The sequence below is a fragment of the Daphnia pulex genome, chromosome 10, assembly GCF_021134715.1.
Source record: "Daphnia pulex isolate KAP4 chromosome 10, ASM2113471v1".
Classification (NCBI taxonomy): Eukaryota; Metazoa; Arthropoda; class Branchiopoda; order Diplostraca; family Daphniidae; genus Daphnia; species Daphnia pulex.
This window is the reverse complement of record NC_060026.1, coordinates 3,458,548-3,474,198: the sequence shown is the minus strand read 5'-3', so window position 1 is coordinate 3,474,198 and position 15,651 is coordinate 3,458,548. Positions and strand designations below refer to the sequence as shown.

The 15,651-nt window shown below is 40.4% G+C and overlaps 3 protein-coding genes across 3 annotated transcripts; 1 reads left to right on the top strand and 2 right to left on the bottom strand.

Annotated features, from left to right (window-relative positions):
- Positions 1 to 154: 154 nt before the first annotated feature.
- LOC124204837 (39S ribosomal protein L2, mitochondrial-like) lies at positions 155 to 953 on the bottom strand. The gene is made up of 3 exons (XM_046602058.1): positions 635 to 953; positions 328 to 576; positions 155 to 261 (listed from the first exon to the last, which is right to left on the bottom strand). Exons 1-3 carry the CDS (start codon positions 840 to 842, stop codon positions 197 to 199), a joined length of 522 nt encoding a protein of 173 aa, XP_046458014.1. The 5' UTR covers positions 843 to 953; the 3' UTR covers positions 155 to 196.
- A 3,058-nt stretch (positions 954 to 4,011) lies between these two features.
- LOC124205415 (cell wall integrity and stress response component 2-like) lies at positions 4,012 to 10,465 on the bottom strand. The gene is made up of 6 exons (XM_046602844.1): positions 10,450 to 10,465; positions 9,667 to 9,792; positions 7,799 to 7,969; positions 5,604 to 5,742; positions 5,309 to 5,433; positions 4,012 to 4,592 (listed from the first exon to the last, which is right to left on the bottom strand). The coding sequence occupies exons 1-6, from the start codon at positions 10,463 to 10,465 to the stop codon at positions 4,012 to 4,014; spliced, it is 1,158 nt and encodes a 385-aa protein (XP_046458800.1).
- Positions 10,466 to 11,383: 918 nt separating this feature from the next.
- Positions 11,384 to 15,109, top strand: LOC124205414. Its single transcript, XM_046602843.1, has 3 exons — positions 11,384 to 14,713; positions 14,792 to 14,921; positions 14,997 to 15,109. The coding sequence occupies exons 1-3, from the start codon at positions 11,384 to 11,386 to the stop codon at positions 15,107 to 15,109; spliced, it is 3,573 nt and encodes a 1,190-aa protein (XP_046458799.1).
- The last annotated feature ends 542 nt before the right edge of the window (positions 15,110 to 15,651 follow it).

Genomic DNA, 15,651 nt, shown 5'->3' with positions numbered 1-15,651 from the left:
AGAGGTTACAAGAACACTGTAAACATCACGAACACATCAGACGAGGTCAATGAGTCCAAAAATACCGGCTACAGGTGACGATTATTTGTTTAATAATGCAAATTTAACCTTGATCTAGCTTAGAGTACTGTTTACACAGCTAACAAAATATGATTTTCTAAGAATTTATACTATTGTTTACAGATGATCAAAACAATTACCAAACTTCAGTGCCTACTGGCAGTGCTCCCAATGGATGAGCATCTCCTTCTTTTGGTCGAACTATACAAAGAAATTTACACTTTAAATTAAGGTCTTGATCAGTATTATAACACTGTATATACATACTTGCATTTCTGGGGATGTGCCCAGATGTTGATATTAAATCTCCAACTTTCATAGTTGAGGATGCTAAAATGTACCTTACTCTGTCTCCAGCTGCTACCAATGCAATTTTTGAACTTTGACATGGGTCATATTGCAGTCTCAAGATTTTTTCAACCAATGGAGGCCCTTCCTTTGGTCCAGAACGAACATTATCAACCCATCGGTACTTTTTCTTGTGTCCACCTCCAAGACCACCATACACTTTTTTACTTTTAGAAGGAATTAACAGTTTAAAAAATCCTTTTTTCAATTGCAAATGAAATGTTACCTGTGGTAGGATCTCTTCCTGCCAACTTCATGAGTGGTAGTTTCTTTACAGTGTACTCCTCAGGGAATTTCACTAACCATTTGTTACCGATGTTTCTCCATCCAGGTTCTGTCAAATACCCAAGTTTATTTATGCAACGTATCTGATGGAGTTGGGGTTGTGTGTTGTTCATGTTAGGCTGAGTGTTGGAAATTTGACCGACATACATTGTGATAACGTAAGGCGATTATTAGTGACACATAGTCTTGAAAAGGAATTCAACAACTGTTGCATCATCTTGATTCAAAAATGTCGGTTGAAAAGTATCTAAACATTAACTTTAAGCTTTAACTTCAATTTCTCTACATTAAAGCTAGCCGAAAAACTGAAACAATTTCAAGCAGACGACTCAGAGCGGCGACACGGGGAAAAGGGTAAACCAGACCAGAGGGGCTTCAGTTCGAGCGATCGTGCTTCACTTGTCTTTTCACCGGGAAACTTTGAATACGCCTTTCAGCACAACGTACAATTTAAAAATTCTTGAACCATCTGAACAACTTAAAAAGTTTATGGGGGTGGCCCGTGTTCGACTTCCGTCTGGCACTTTTCTATCTGGCCGTCATTTGCATGATCACTTGGTTGGGCATTCAATGCCTGATTGATTACTGTTCTCTTTCCAGCTGCTTATCTAGGAACTCGTCTCGTGGTTCGGCATATATGGGAACATTGCAGAATGTCAACGTCATCGTTTTATATCGACCTTCTACCTTAATCACACAACAGCAAGACCCCACTAACGAGAAAATTTCCCAACCCACTACCTTGAACCTACCCATTGCGAGCTCGAACTAAAAGATGGTTACACAAGTCGTAACGAGGCAGTTCTTCCTTTCTGATAGAAATCGAGTGATCGCTGATTTGTAGATTGCGGTGATCTACCTTGTGTTTTTCAAGTTAATGAAAATAATTTTCAAATATTTCTCCATTAAAATGATTGAATAATGAGGGTAAATTTACTAAATTAATGAAATTTAAAAAAAATCCAAAATTGTTTAAACTTGAGTTTAAATTAAAACAAAATATTAAGTAAAACAAGGGTAAAACTTTGTTGTAGCCTTCGTGGGTTGTTTGAGTCTTTTCGAGATGCCATTTTTTTTACCCAATAACGTTGCCGTTTAGTGAATTTTTTCAAAAATAACATAGCGCGGGTACACTCCGGCGATGCTACTTTCAAGGTTTAGGGCTTGTACAATGTACACTACAAGGCCGCAGGCACTGATATGGTTAACCGCTGAATTTGAATGGATTGAAATATAGTTATTTCGAGAATTAATCGCAGTGGAAATTTAGGTCACTAAATAGGTGACACTAAATAGGAGATTCAGACATCGTGTTTATTCCGGTTTATTCATACTGGTCTTATATGAGACACAGTATCAATGACGTCTTTTTGTGGTCTTATTAATTTTACATGTGTAGTCAGGCGATAATAAAATACAAAATGGGTATATTCAATTCGTGGTAAAAAAGTTAGTATAGTAGGCCTATGAGCTTAATATCTTCACGCACAAAGAGAAAAATAGTCCGTCACTATGGCAGATTTTTTTCTCTCTCTCTCCATAGTCCATACTCGATTTTCATTTTAATGATTATGAAAATAATTTACAAATATTTCTCCATTAAAATAATTGAACAATGAGGGTAAATTAATGAAATTTAAAAAAATTCAAAGGAATTTTAACTTGAATTGATATTAAAATAAAATATTAATGAAAATGACCTCCTCTGGGTACTTGCTAATCAAAAGTCTCATACTGAAGTGCATATAAGGACCACTCAACTCAGAAGTAGACATTAAACATTTCTCAACGGTGAAATTCACTATCAAATCAAACTCCAAAGATGAACAATTCTGAGGTCAACTCTCCAGAACCTGAAATGCAACCAATGACCTCCGCTGACATACAGCTAGCATACAGCCACATCCCTGAACTGTGCCAGTCCCTGCACTATTTTCAAGCTTTCCTTGAGACGACGGAGCCTATACCGGAAGAAGCAAGGACGACGATAAAGACGATGGTGACAGAAGCCAAATTCGGTCTAACATCCATGACTGAGCTCATCGACCGTCTTATAAAGGAGTGTGAATTATTAACTCAGCAAGCGCAATCCGCCCAGTCAGAATCGAAATATTTCCGGCAGGAACTTGATGCCGAAAGGAACAAACGACTCCGTCAATTTACAGATGAATCAAAAGACCGGCGGATCGCGCAACTGGAAGAACAAATCGCCCAGGCGAAGCGTACACACAAGTCTCATCCAGGCTCAGCGCAACATGCTCCGGTAACTTCCGAAAACCGCACGGATGGGCAGAAACCGATCTCTGAACAGATTCCAATGCAACAAGACATTCCAGCCGAGGATTTTATAATTACTTCAAGAGATATTGAGCGAAAGGTTGTGGGTAGCAGCCTCCTGCTTACAAAAATTTTGAGTCGTCACATTGGCCGTTTCCTTGGCCTAGGGGGTCAAAATGCCAAGCGTCTGGAACGGGAATACGGCGTGAAAATCGACATTTTAAAACGCCAAAATCAATTCGAGGATTTGAAAATCGTAATATCGGAAGGAGATGAGGACCGTCGTCGTGCGGCCTCCGACGACATCATCGAGAACCTGCCGGTGGAAGTCCATTGTCCCAACCTGCAATGTTATGGTCACGCATTGAGAAATGCCACATCCCAGTTCAATGTTCAAATCGACCGAACGAACCCGAACATCCCCGGCATGACAATTTGCGGTAGGCTAACCAACTGTCGCCAGGCGTACTATCAGCTGGTGGGCTACAACGACAACATTTTGTATCAGTAATAACACCACACCGCCTTCTGTTTCTTTCATTCTCATTCAGTTTTCCTACTTTCCCACATTAATGACATGGATGGTGTCGACAGATCAAATTTCAATAAAACTAATAAAAAGCACACGCGTTTTATGTTGTTCAATTATTTAAAAAAAAAAACACGAACCAGCACGTATAGGACTATATTGTCAACAACTTGTGTAAAGATCTACTTAAATGAAACGAATAAATATCTAAAATAACATAAAATAAAAATTCTGGGGGGTTGGGTGGATTGTTGCGCAGTATACAATCACAGTGAGTGTAGCCCGGAGCGAGTGAATAGTTTGTGAGTTGGCAATTGAAACTTTATATTTCCGACAAAGTTTACTATTGTTATTGTACACATTTATATAGAGTCAACTTTGAAGACAATGAAAAACTTCCCCCCCCCCCTCTGTGTGTATACTATTACTATATAGTCAACTATTTAAAATGATGTAATATTCATTTGACACAAAGACGTCACACACGACACACAATGACTCCGCTGGATTATTTATCTTTTCTTACTGATATTATTTGCCGGGCTAGATTTGATATACTCAACGAAGATTGCGGCCGGCCGGCCGGCCGATGAAGTCGTTTCACGCAGAAGAAGATGATGAGCGGTAGGTACTGGAGTTACGGTGGTGCTGGTGGTGCTGGTGCTGGTAGAAGTAGTGCCGACAAGGTGGTGCTCGTGCGTGGTGGTAGTGATGGGGGGAGTGCTCGTGCTAATTACATCGGTCGAGGTCGGGAGTAGTGAGGGCGGATCAGTAGTAGTGATGAGGCTGTTAGTAGTGCTGGTAGTAGTAGTATCAAGTGCTAGCTCGTTATCATCTCCGTCATCAACGGAAGAAGTTGACGAAGAAAAAGAAGAAGATTGCGGGGCGGACTGGTTATGGAGGTGGGTGGTGGTGGTGGTGATGGCAGGTGGTGGGGTCAAGTGATGGGGCAGATATCTAACAAGATATCGACGCATACGACGACGACGACTAGCATAGACCCTCGACATCGTCGTCGAGTCGCTCAAAGGAGTCGCCGTGACCGACGACTTGGATCTATTACGAATAACATGCCCACTTGGGGTAAGGTAACCTTAGAAAATCATGGCGGCATGCAATCAACCAACCGAAAAAATAGGGTGGAAGAGGGGAAAAGGGGGGAAAAAAATAATTAAATGAATAAAAATAAAATAACTCAATCAAAAAAAAATAAATCAATGATAACAAACTGAATCGGTGGCAATTTTGATAAAATAATGAGAAACATGCAGATATGTATAATTCGGACTGAATTTTCACCTAATGCATGAGCTCTTCGAATTAAAATTGTACCAAATCATTTCGACTCGTCGATATATTCGAATTAAAAAAAAATTAATCCAACGTCGAAAAATGAAGACATTCAACACGAATGTGGCGATAGATAATAGATATAGAGTGTGTAGTAGTATAACACGTAATAGAGATATAGAGTGTGAATGTAAAAGATAGAGTGTTGCATCATTCGTGACAAGAGAGAGTGAGAGAATGATTTGAAAGTGCGCGCCCTTTTTTCCCCTTGCGGCCCAACAAACAACCCAGCAATTGTTTGTTGGTTTTATTTCGAACGATAGTGTGAGAGAGAATCGTAGTGTGTATATACTATATATATAGTGAGAGACGGCAATCAAACGAATAGAGACACTCAACAGCTACAATAAACAATCCAACAATCGAACCTTGCGCCGTGAAAAAGTATACAGTGAAATAAAACCAACCCAAAAAATGTCTCAAATCAAATCAAATCAAAATAAAAAAGAATTGACTTACCGACGCACGTATTGTTGTAAATAAACGAGTAGATGCGCTCGCATTTCTTCTGGTCGTTTCCTGGACAGAAGCAGCCGAACAGCGGAGTCATCCGCAATCCCCGCCAAGCATTGTAGCACGTTTCCCTGCGCCCCAAAAAAATAATCAACGAACGTGTAACAAATGATCCAGATTACATAAAAAAGGCGCAAGACAACGGGAATTGCGATGGGTGAGAGTCGATATTTAAAAAAAAGGAAAATGGTAATTATTATTTTTTTTTTCGTATATCGAAGGAATATAAATGATGATTTACTTATCGCGGCAGACGCCCGAGCGCAGTTTGCAGTGCTCGCGGAAGTCGTTGTAGAGTCTCGTGCACGACAGATCCTTTTGGCAGACGTCGAGAGCGTGAGTGCACGTCGGCAGGGCGTGGATCGGGTACAGGTCCCGCTCTGTACATGTGTGTGTCAAGTGTGTCAAATCAAATGAAGAAAGAAATAATAATCTACGCCAAAACCCAATTTCGATCATATATATAGAAAGTCCTCGACTACTATTAGAGATATTTCTCCGTGTCTTATCATCATCATGCATCTTCACGTTTGATTGTGTCGTCCACATGTACACGTATAGAGTAGAGACGCCCGCAATGTCAAAAGTGTCCGTGATAGCATCGCGACGGCCTGTGCTGTCACCGGATGCCAAAAAAAACAAAAAAGCAGAGAGAAGAGGACTGTGTATGTGTGTGTGTGTGCTGCTCTCCGGTGCGGATCGATGTCTTTTGTGTGTATTGAGTCACTCCAGTCAGAGTGCTCTGTGTACATAATAGACACACAAGACCTATACTATAGACGTATAGAGAGTCTATACGTATCGTCTATCTTTCTCTTTTTGAGACTCTGAGACGCGCTCTAGTGTTTCCATTTTGTTTGCCCTTCCATCATTTCTTTTTTATTCTTCGGCGGACGATGGACGGATCTTTATACAGCAGCAGCCAGCAGCCAGCAGGGTACACAGAAATGGAAGACAAACCTTGTCCGCCGACGGCCCGTTCTTTTATACTATAATATAGTACAGCAGCACCAAAGTCATGTTTGTGTTTGTTTTGATTTCTAATATTCCACTCGAATCGGCCCGCCCTTTTCTTATCTCTTTTTATATATACGGGTTACATCCAATCACCTTGCACTTCTTCATCTTTTCTTTCTTTTCTTGATGTACTTCATAGGTAATCGAATTTTCTGGGGCGGATGAAGCGTGACTGCACCCACCCCCCCGCCGGAGCCGAACGAGAGCTGACCAAGCCACAAAACAGAAAGAGAAAAAAAAAGAGAAACACTGGAAGCTGTGCTGGCTGCTGGCTGCCTCATTGTGTATATAACACACACAGGAGCACAGGAGCAGCCTAGCCTCTCTCTCTCTCGTCTTATTCTCCGTTATATCCGCAGCGAAACAATTCCATCATCTCCAGCAGAGATCGTGAGCGTGTTCGTTTCTCTCTCTTCTATTCCTTGACAAAAGAGCAACTGCCAATGTTGTACAAGAGATGGTGAACTATATGCGCGTCGGGCTTGTGTGTGTAGTATCTATCTCGTATACAATTCATCAAGAGAAAAGAAGAAAGTCTGAGACGACGCCAGCATGACCTCTCCTTTCTCGTCGTCTCTCTTCTTCGGCATTCATCTAATTAGCTTTGCGCAAGTGTGGAGCTAAAAGGCCGAATAACCCCATTGCAGCTCTGCTGCTGTCTGCTGGTTATATTCTATCTTGTCTTTTCTATTTAGTCTTGGTGAAACGTTTCCCGAACTGAGCCAATCCTACGGGCTTCCTTATTCCCCCCCTCCAAAAAAGTTGTCCCTATAGCCCAACCCCATCTCGCCCCCCGTCCATTTTGGCATTTTCGCTCTCTCTGTGCCAACCTTTGAGAGAAGCGTGCGGATGGGGGAAAAAGAAGAAAAAAAAAACCCTTTGAATTAGTTGACTGGCGTACGGAAGTCACGTTCATCCGTATGCACAGTGTGTGTGTGTAGGGGAGGCCAGCAGCTCCACTGGGAAGAATAATCGAAACGCCCGCCAAAAAAAAAAAAAAAAGAAAATCAAAAAGAAGAAAAAAAGATGGTCTATAAAGATAGATCATAATATACATATATAAGCCGTATAGCTCGCGCAGACACACTATTACATAATCAATATAATTCACGAGCAAAAGAAACACACGTACGTATACATCTATAAAGAATACTGTAGCTTATTCCCCCCCCCCCCACACACGAATATATAACTATAGTAGCCTAGTTGAGATTAGAGCGCAAACCTATAATATGTCTAGACATTGTTTTCCGATTGTCATTTTTTTTTTGTTTCTTGGTGGGGTTTAATAGACGACGTGCAACACGGAATAAGATGATCTGAAGGGACAAATATGACTTGCGCAATTTTATTTTATTTGTTTTTATTTCTACAGTATATAATAATAATAGAGGGTTCAAAAAAGAAGAGATTATATACCTTTCTGGGTGGCCACCATGCACGGGTGGTCGAAGAGGGAGTCGCGGAAAGCGTTGCAATCCGGGTCGACGGACGGCTCTCGGCAGAGGCAGGTCGGATGGAAGACCGGAAAGGCTTGCAGGGTCCTCAGTCCGGCCTGACATTTAGTCACCGTCGTCGTCGAGCACGCCACTGAATGTTTCAGAGAGAAGGCGGCCCATCCCAGAGTATAGACATTCGGACGAGGCGGGTATAGGACGGTAGTATAGGTCGATCGTGTCGTCAATCAATTCCGACGTTGGCAAAGCAGCAAACAAGAAAAGACAAAACACACACAAAAGCCAATGAGAAATGGATGTGTGTATATGCTGCTGGAGCGCGACGGAATTCGAACGGGCATAAGAAACAAACATACAACACAGACCGGCGGTGCTGTCTGTATACGCGGGCGATAATCAATAATCGATACATACACCGGTTAGCGTGCCTATTTTCTTCCCTTTTGATGATGGAATATACCTTTGAGAACTTGAATTAACTTGGCGCTCTGACGACATTCTAGATGTTCCGACGGACAACATGGCGTGTCGGTATATCATTTCCTTATCTTTTTATTTTTCAATTTGCATCGACATCAATATAAACGGCCCGGAGGTTATAAATAAAAACCATTTTCTGGATTTGGTATCATAGATTTGAATTCGACGGCGGGAAATTTAAATTTCACTTTTCGTGATATGACATATTGGCGGGTGTATAAACGAATTATTTGGATTCGATTCGATTGTAATATCATACGACAACCCAGCTGCATTTGATGCTGAGAGCCGAGTGCCAGTGATGACGGCACAATTCCGGCCGTCCGCATCTCAGCCAGCTGCCGGGCGGAAGTTTATATGCAGTCCGGTAGAGAGAGAGCAAAGCAGAGGGTGGACAAAAAAAAATGGAATAAGTAAATAGAAGAGATATCTGTCCAAATAAACTTTCCTGTCGAGTCCGAACTTGGTTTTCCGCTTTGACAAGATTCTCATCTAAAGGAAAACTCGGCATTTTCATGAAATTTTTCCCACTCCAGCGTCCCACTTTGTGTGTGTATATACGTATACTTCCACTTGACTATTACATTGATAACAAGACCATGTCTGAATATTATACAGCACGAGGAGGGGACCTAAACTCTGCACTACGTGGGGCCAGCACGGCCCCTCGAATTATCCGCACCACATCACCATTGCTCTTCAGATATTTTCTAATGAAATAATCACGTCCGAATCTGGAGCTCGCTCTCTCTCTCTCTCGCTCCACTTTATTTGCGCGTCGACTTTAATATGTAGCTACATCCCATCAAGCTGCATCACAGCATGATTTAATAGCTGCTGGGATGTACAGAGACGCGGATGAGAGTGACTCCACTGCGTCACCCGTCGTCTGCCGGTCTATTACGAGACGTGCCTAAAGGGCCGGCGCTATAAGCGGATAAAAAAAAGGGGTCCCATACCCGGAACAAGGAAAAATAGGAGGACACTGGGGAGACAAAGGGGTTACACACTATCCACAACGCAAAAAGCCGGAAGGAAATAAAAGAAAATCAATTATTGACGACGCCCATCAGTAGCAGCAGTAGCTCTTTTCTTTTGCTGGTTGAGTAAAGAATAAAACAAACATTTGGTGGGTCGTGAGAAAAAAGCCGACTGTTCTTCTTCTTCTAATATACACCCCCCCCCAAAAAATAACATATTATTCCTTTTCTTTCCTTGGCTCTGCCCCCATTACAACCGGCACTACTACAACAAATAAAAGAAACTCTTAAAGTGTGTTTCAAGTATAGTACTACTTGAATTCGCCATTTTATATTGTGGCTGTGATGTGTGCTGTTTAAACATGTGTACCTGTTTCCGGGCCGCATATGTGCTGAATCACCGTCTCGATGGACTTGCACGACGGATCCTCGGCGCATAGTTGATGGGCTAGTAGACAGTTGAGTATGGCGCTGGCTGGTTGGCCTTGATGTAAACCTGGGAGAAAAATAGAAATTCGTTGTTTATAAATTCGTGTGTGTGTTTGTGTGTGTACAAGTTGCGGCTCATTTGACTCTGCAACACGTCGTCAACAACATCAAGTAGGATTATGGCGTTGGCTCGATCTCTTCGCTCTCTCTTCGCTCGGGCGTTTTACGACAGATTTCGGACTTTATGGTTTTAAAAATTAGACAAAAAATATGCGGTGCGACCAGAACAAAAATAATTTCATTTACTTAATTAGTTCTTCTGTAATTAATGAAAAACTGCTAAAATAATTGCTTAATGATTAGTGACATCCGGTGACATCTGGCGGTTGCGACTACCACTTTTTACTTAAGGTCAAAATAAATCACCACCAGATGTCCATAGCATCGCCGTGATGACGCAATCTTTGATTTCCCAACCAGGACGAAAAAAAACAGATTTGAATTTATGTTTTGTAGTTATTTGACTAAAAGATGGTTATTTTTAAATTCCATTATTGAACTTTATGTGTAAAAACGAGTAACCTGAGCCCCGGTCCAATCCGGGGTTATTTGGTCTAGCGTTAAGTCGGACTGTTTCGCTATTCTCTTTTCTGTAGCTTAATCATCTGCCCGTAATAAATTTTATCGCGGGAAATCTGCCCAGTCAGTAGATTCCCTACCTTACTTGAAGATTGCGTCATAACGGCGATGCTATAGACATCTGGTGGTGATGCTGGTTGTTGCGTCATGGTTGCGTAATCAAAGATTGCGTCATCACGGCGACGCTATAGACATCTGGTGGTGATTGGTTTGGGCATGTTTGGGCATGTTTTGACATGAATAAGCTCCCCCCCCCCCCCCCCCGAATGTCCGTGACATGAATAAGCTCCTCCCCCAAATGTCCGTGACATGAATAAGCTCCTCCCCCAAAAATGTCCGTGACATGAATAAGCTCCTCCCCAAAAAGCTTGTTCTTTTATTATATATGGATAGGAAAATATGAGTTGAGCAAACTAAACGTAAATAACTTTCAAGCCTCAAGGATATTGAACTGTCACAGAAAAATCCCGTTTTAAGACCAAAAAGTCTGTGAAGAAAAGTGTGAATAAGTCCGACTTAGCAATAGACCCTGAATTTGTCATTTAAGACAGTTTTCAACTGGCTTACGACTATCCCTTCACGGCGAGCTGATAAGCTTGCTTTTCTATAATAGCTAGTTCTCTTTTCGACCGCTAGTTGTTAGGAATTCCTGTAAAACATTATTTCTTTTCAAAAAAAGTATTACATTTTAATTAAAAATTTTTACTGAAAAATGTCGGAATAAATAAAATGAATCGGTTTTAGTTAAAAAAATGTTTGAATTAATAATTAAATTTTGGTAAAACCACTTTAAATCAGGCGCAATGAGATGTGTGAACGCGGCGACTCGCTGCACGAAAGCATAAAGGGGGGATGCTGTTCAGGGGTAGAAATAAAAAAGCTAGGTATTAAGCCCCAATGGCAATAGCTTACATAGCAGGTTTCAATTGCAAACACCCTATCTAACAGTGGTGAAAATGATAGACATTTGGGCAGTCACTACATTGGCTTTGCTTTTTGCATGGAACTGCTGGAGGATCATGGATTCATTCCATCGATCAACCGAAACCCAAATTCAGCTTTTAGCTGTTAACCCAAAGAAGATTGAACCTGAAGTTAATTGCGCAGCCAAATCTGTAATTAACAAAGGATTTTCGTCTACCAGCGGAAATGAATTGAACCAACAAAGTTTTCTTCGTTTGATGGCCAAAGTAATAGATGAGAAAAAACTGAAAATATTGGATAAAGAACGCTTGGTGAATGAGTTAAGTCTGCTTCAATCCCAACTGACAGACTCCAACTCCAAGCTGCAAATGTTTCAGAATGTAAAAGACGAGTTAGAAATCACCAAAAGTGAACTCGAAAAAAATAAAAGTGTCATTACTGACATCACAGAGATAAATCTCCGCTTGACAAATGATAATTCGCTTTTAAGGCGAAAAATAAAAGACAGGGATGGACAGCTTTCAGCTGTTAACCCGGAGAAGATTGAACTGGAAATTCTTTGTGTAACCGGACCTGTAATAAATGATGGCATTTCGACTACCAGCAGAGATAACTTGAACCAACAAAGTTTTCTTAGTTTGATGGGAAAAATGATGGATGAGAAAAAACTGTTATTATTGGAAAAAGAACGCTTGGCGAATGAGTTAAGTCTGCTCCGATCCCAACTGACAGACTCCAACTCCAAGCTGCAAATGTTTCAGAATGTAAAAGACGAGTTAGCAATCACCAAAAGTGAACTCGAAAAAAATAAAAGTGTCATTACTGACATCACAGAGATAAATCTCCGCTTGACAAATGATAATTCGCTTTTAAGGCGAAAAATAAAAGACAGGGATGGACAGCTTTCAGCTGTTAACCCGGAGAAGATTGAACTGGAAATTCTTTGTGTAACCGGACCTGTAATAAATGATGGCATTTCGACTACCAGCAGAGATAACTTGAACCAACAAAGTTTTCTTAGTTTGATGGGAAAAATGATGGATGAGAAAAAACTGTTATTATTTGAAAAAGAACGCTTGGCGAATGAGTTAAGTCTGCTCCGATCCCAACTGACAGACTCCAACTCCAAGCTGCAAATGTTTCAGAATGTAAAAGACGAGTTAGCAATCACCAAAAGTGAACTCGAAAAAAATAAAAGTGTCATTACTGACATCACAGAGATAATTATCCGCTTGACAAATGATGATTCGCTTTTAAGGCGAAAAATAAAAGACAGGGATGGACAGCTTTCAGCTGTTAACCCGGAGAAGACTGAACTGGAAGTTCTTTGCGTAACCGAACCTGTAATAAATGATGGCATTTCGACTACCAGCAGAGATGACTTGAACCAAAAAAGTTTTTTTAGTTTGATGGGAAAAATTATGGATGAGAAAAAACTGATATTATTGGAAAAAGAACGCTTGACGAATGAGTTAAGTCTGCTGCGATCCCAACTGACAGACTCCAACTCCAAGCTGCAAATGTTTCAGAATGTAAACGACGAGTTAGCAATCACTAAAAAAGAACTCGAAAAAAATAAAAGTGTCATTTCTGACATTACAGAGATAAATTTTTGTTGGTTCAAGTCATCTCCGCTGGTAGTTGAAAATCCATCGTTTATTACAGGTCCGGTTACGCAAAGAACTTCCGGTTCAATCTTCTCCGGGTTAACAGCTGAAAGCTGTCCATCCCTGTCTTTTATGTTTCGCCTTAAAAGCTTGCCCCAATATTTACAAGAAGAACCAGTTTCGCCCCCAAATCTAAAGAAATCTGATTTTTTTGAGAAGAATGACAATCAGTCCCGACACATACCCGAAAACCAACATGCATTGCCCCTTAACCCCGAAAAATCTAATTTACTGGAGAAGAAAGACATTCAACTCCGACATCAACCACAAGAACCACATGTTTTTCCCCCAAATCTAGAAAAATCAGATATTTTTGAGAAGAAAGACAATCAGCCCCAACTTTTACAAGAAGACCCATATGTTTTTCCCGTAAATAATTTGAACATTGCAGAGTTCGTTAGTTCCCAACACCCTCCCCATGCGATGGAGTCAAAGGATGTGCTTAGATACATAGAAACTGAAGAAGTAGGCATGATATATCTAAAAGATGAGAACTATCAAAATAATTTATATCCATGGTCACTTCTACAAGAATTGGAACAAAATCAAAGGTCTAAAATCAAACCATGGAATCAATTGCGTTTTCCGGAATCTTTTAATTCAGATAAACCTGATTTGGTGGAAGGCCTAGAGACAGATAATCAATCCCGACATAAGCAAAGAGACCCACAGGTACTGCACCATTATCCCAATAAATTGCCCCTAAACTCCATAAAATCTAATTTGCTGGAGAAGAAAGATAGTCAAATCCGACATCAACCAGAAGAACACCATGTTTTGCCCCAAAATCTAGAAAAATCTGATTTTTTCGAGAAGAAAGACCAACAGCGCCAACTTTTACAAGAACACCCAAATGTTTTTCCCCCAAATAGTTTTAACACTGAAGCTAATCATCCCCGCAATGTAACAGAAGACCCGCATGCATTGCCCCCAAATCCAGAAAAATCTTATTTGTTTGAGAAGAAAGACAATCAATCCCAACATAAACCAGAAGACCTACAGCATGCATTGCCCCCAAATCCCGAAAAATCTGATTTGTTGGAGAAGAAAGACAATCAATCCCAACGTAAACCAGAAGACCTACAGCATGCATTGCCCCCAAATCCCAAAAAATCTGATTTGTTGGAGAAGAAAGACAATCAGCCCCAACATTTACCAGAAGATTCAGAGGTACTGCCCCATAATCTAGAACAATCTGATCTACTGGTGAAGAAAGACTACCAACCTCGACTTAAACCAGAAGACCTACATGCACTGCCCCAAAATCCAGAAAAATCTGATTTTTTTAAGAAGAAAGACAATCAACCCGGACATAAACCAGAAGACACACATGCATTGCAAAATCAATACAAATTCGGTTTATTGGAGAACACAGATAATCAACCCAGACATAAACCAGAAGACGCACAGGTACTGTCCCAAAATCCAGAAAAATCTGATTTGTTGGAGAAGAAAGACAATCAAGCCCAACTTATACTAGAAGACCTACAGAATACACCTACTTTTGATGAAATCCAATTAGTTTCGTCAAATATGCCCCCAAATGCCCCAAAATCTGACCTGGTGTTTAATCAACCTCAACATCCGCCAGAAAAACCACAGCCACTGCTTTTAAATCCAGAAAACCCCGATTTGGTGTTTCAAAAAGACAATCAACCCCGAGATAAAAAAGGTGAAGAGAGGCCAACCGAATTACCAAAACCGGAATCGCAACAAAAACAGACGGTTTCGGGAAACACGAAGGTGGAACAGGAAGATGTACGTGAGACACATAAGATGTCTATTAAACAACATATTAAGAAATCATTAATATCCGTAAAAGAATTATTTCAACAGCGGAAGCAGGTAGAACTGGAAAAAAATCCAACTGTAGAAAAATGCGTAATAAATGGGAAAACGTTTCCCTTAATGAATGAATGGGGATATGATTATAAATTTGCAGCCGTCCATTACAATGTTTGGAAGAGTATAGGAAAACCTAAAATAAATAAAACAAATCGTACTCTATTCAGTCAAAATAAAAAACCTTACCCCATACTAGGGGAATTAAAAGTGGAAATTGTAATCAACCACAAGAAGAGCATTATTCCAATCCTGGTTATCAATAACCCTTTGAGCAAGGATAAGGACAAAGCAGTCTATATTATTAATTAAAAAAAAAATAGGTTGTCGGAGTAGATTCTCATCTACGTTTTCAAGATATTTTCTTATTGATATTTGATATTTTTTGTCGAAATATCGTCGCTGGAATGGAATGGAATGGAATGGAATGGAATGGAATGGAATGGAATGGAATGGAATGGAATGGAATGGAATGGAATGGAATGGAATGGAATGGAATGGAATGGAATGGAATGGAATGGAATGGAATGGAATGGAATGGAATGGAATGGAATGGAATGGAATGGAATGGAATGGAATGGAATGGAATGGAATGGAATGGAATGGAATGGAATGGAATGGAATGGAATGGAATGGAATGGAATGGAATGGAATGGAATGGAATGGAATGGACTTCCCAAAAATAAATGGCCGACTTACCCCATGGTAGATATATTCGGCTTCATATTTAAAAATGAAATAGTTATGTACCTTTAAATAAAAAACCAAAATACCCAAAGTTTAGCCCAGACAATAAGCTTTCTGCCTGCAAAAGATCATATATACTAGTTAATTACCCAATACGTGGGAGAAAA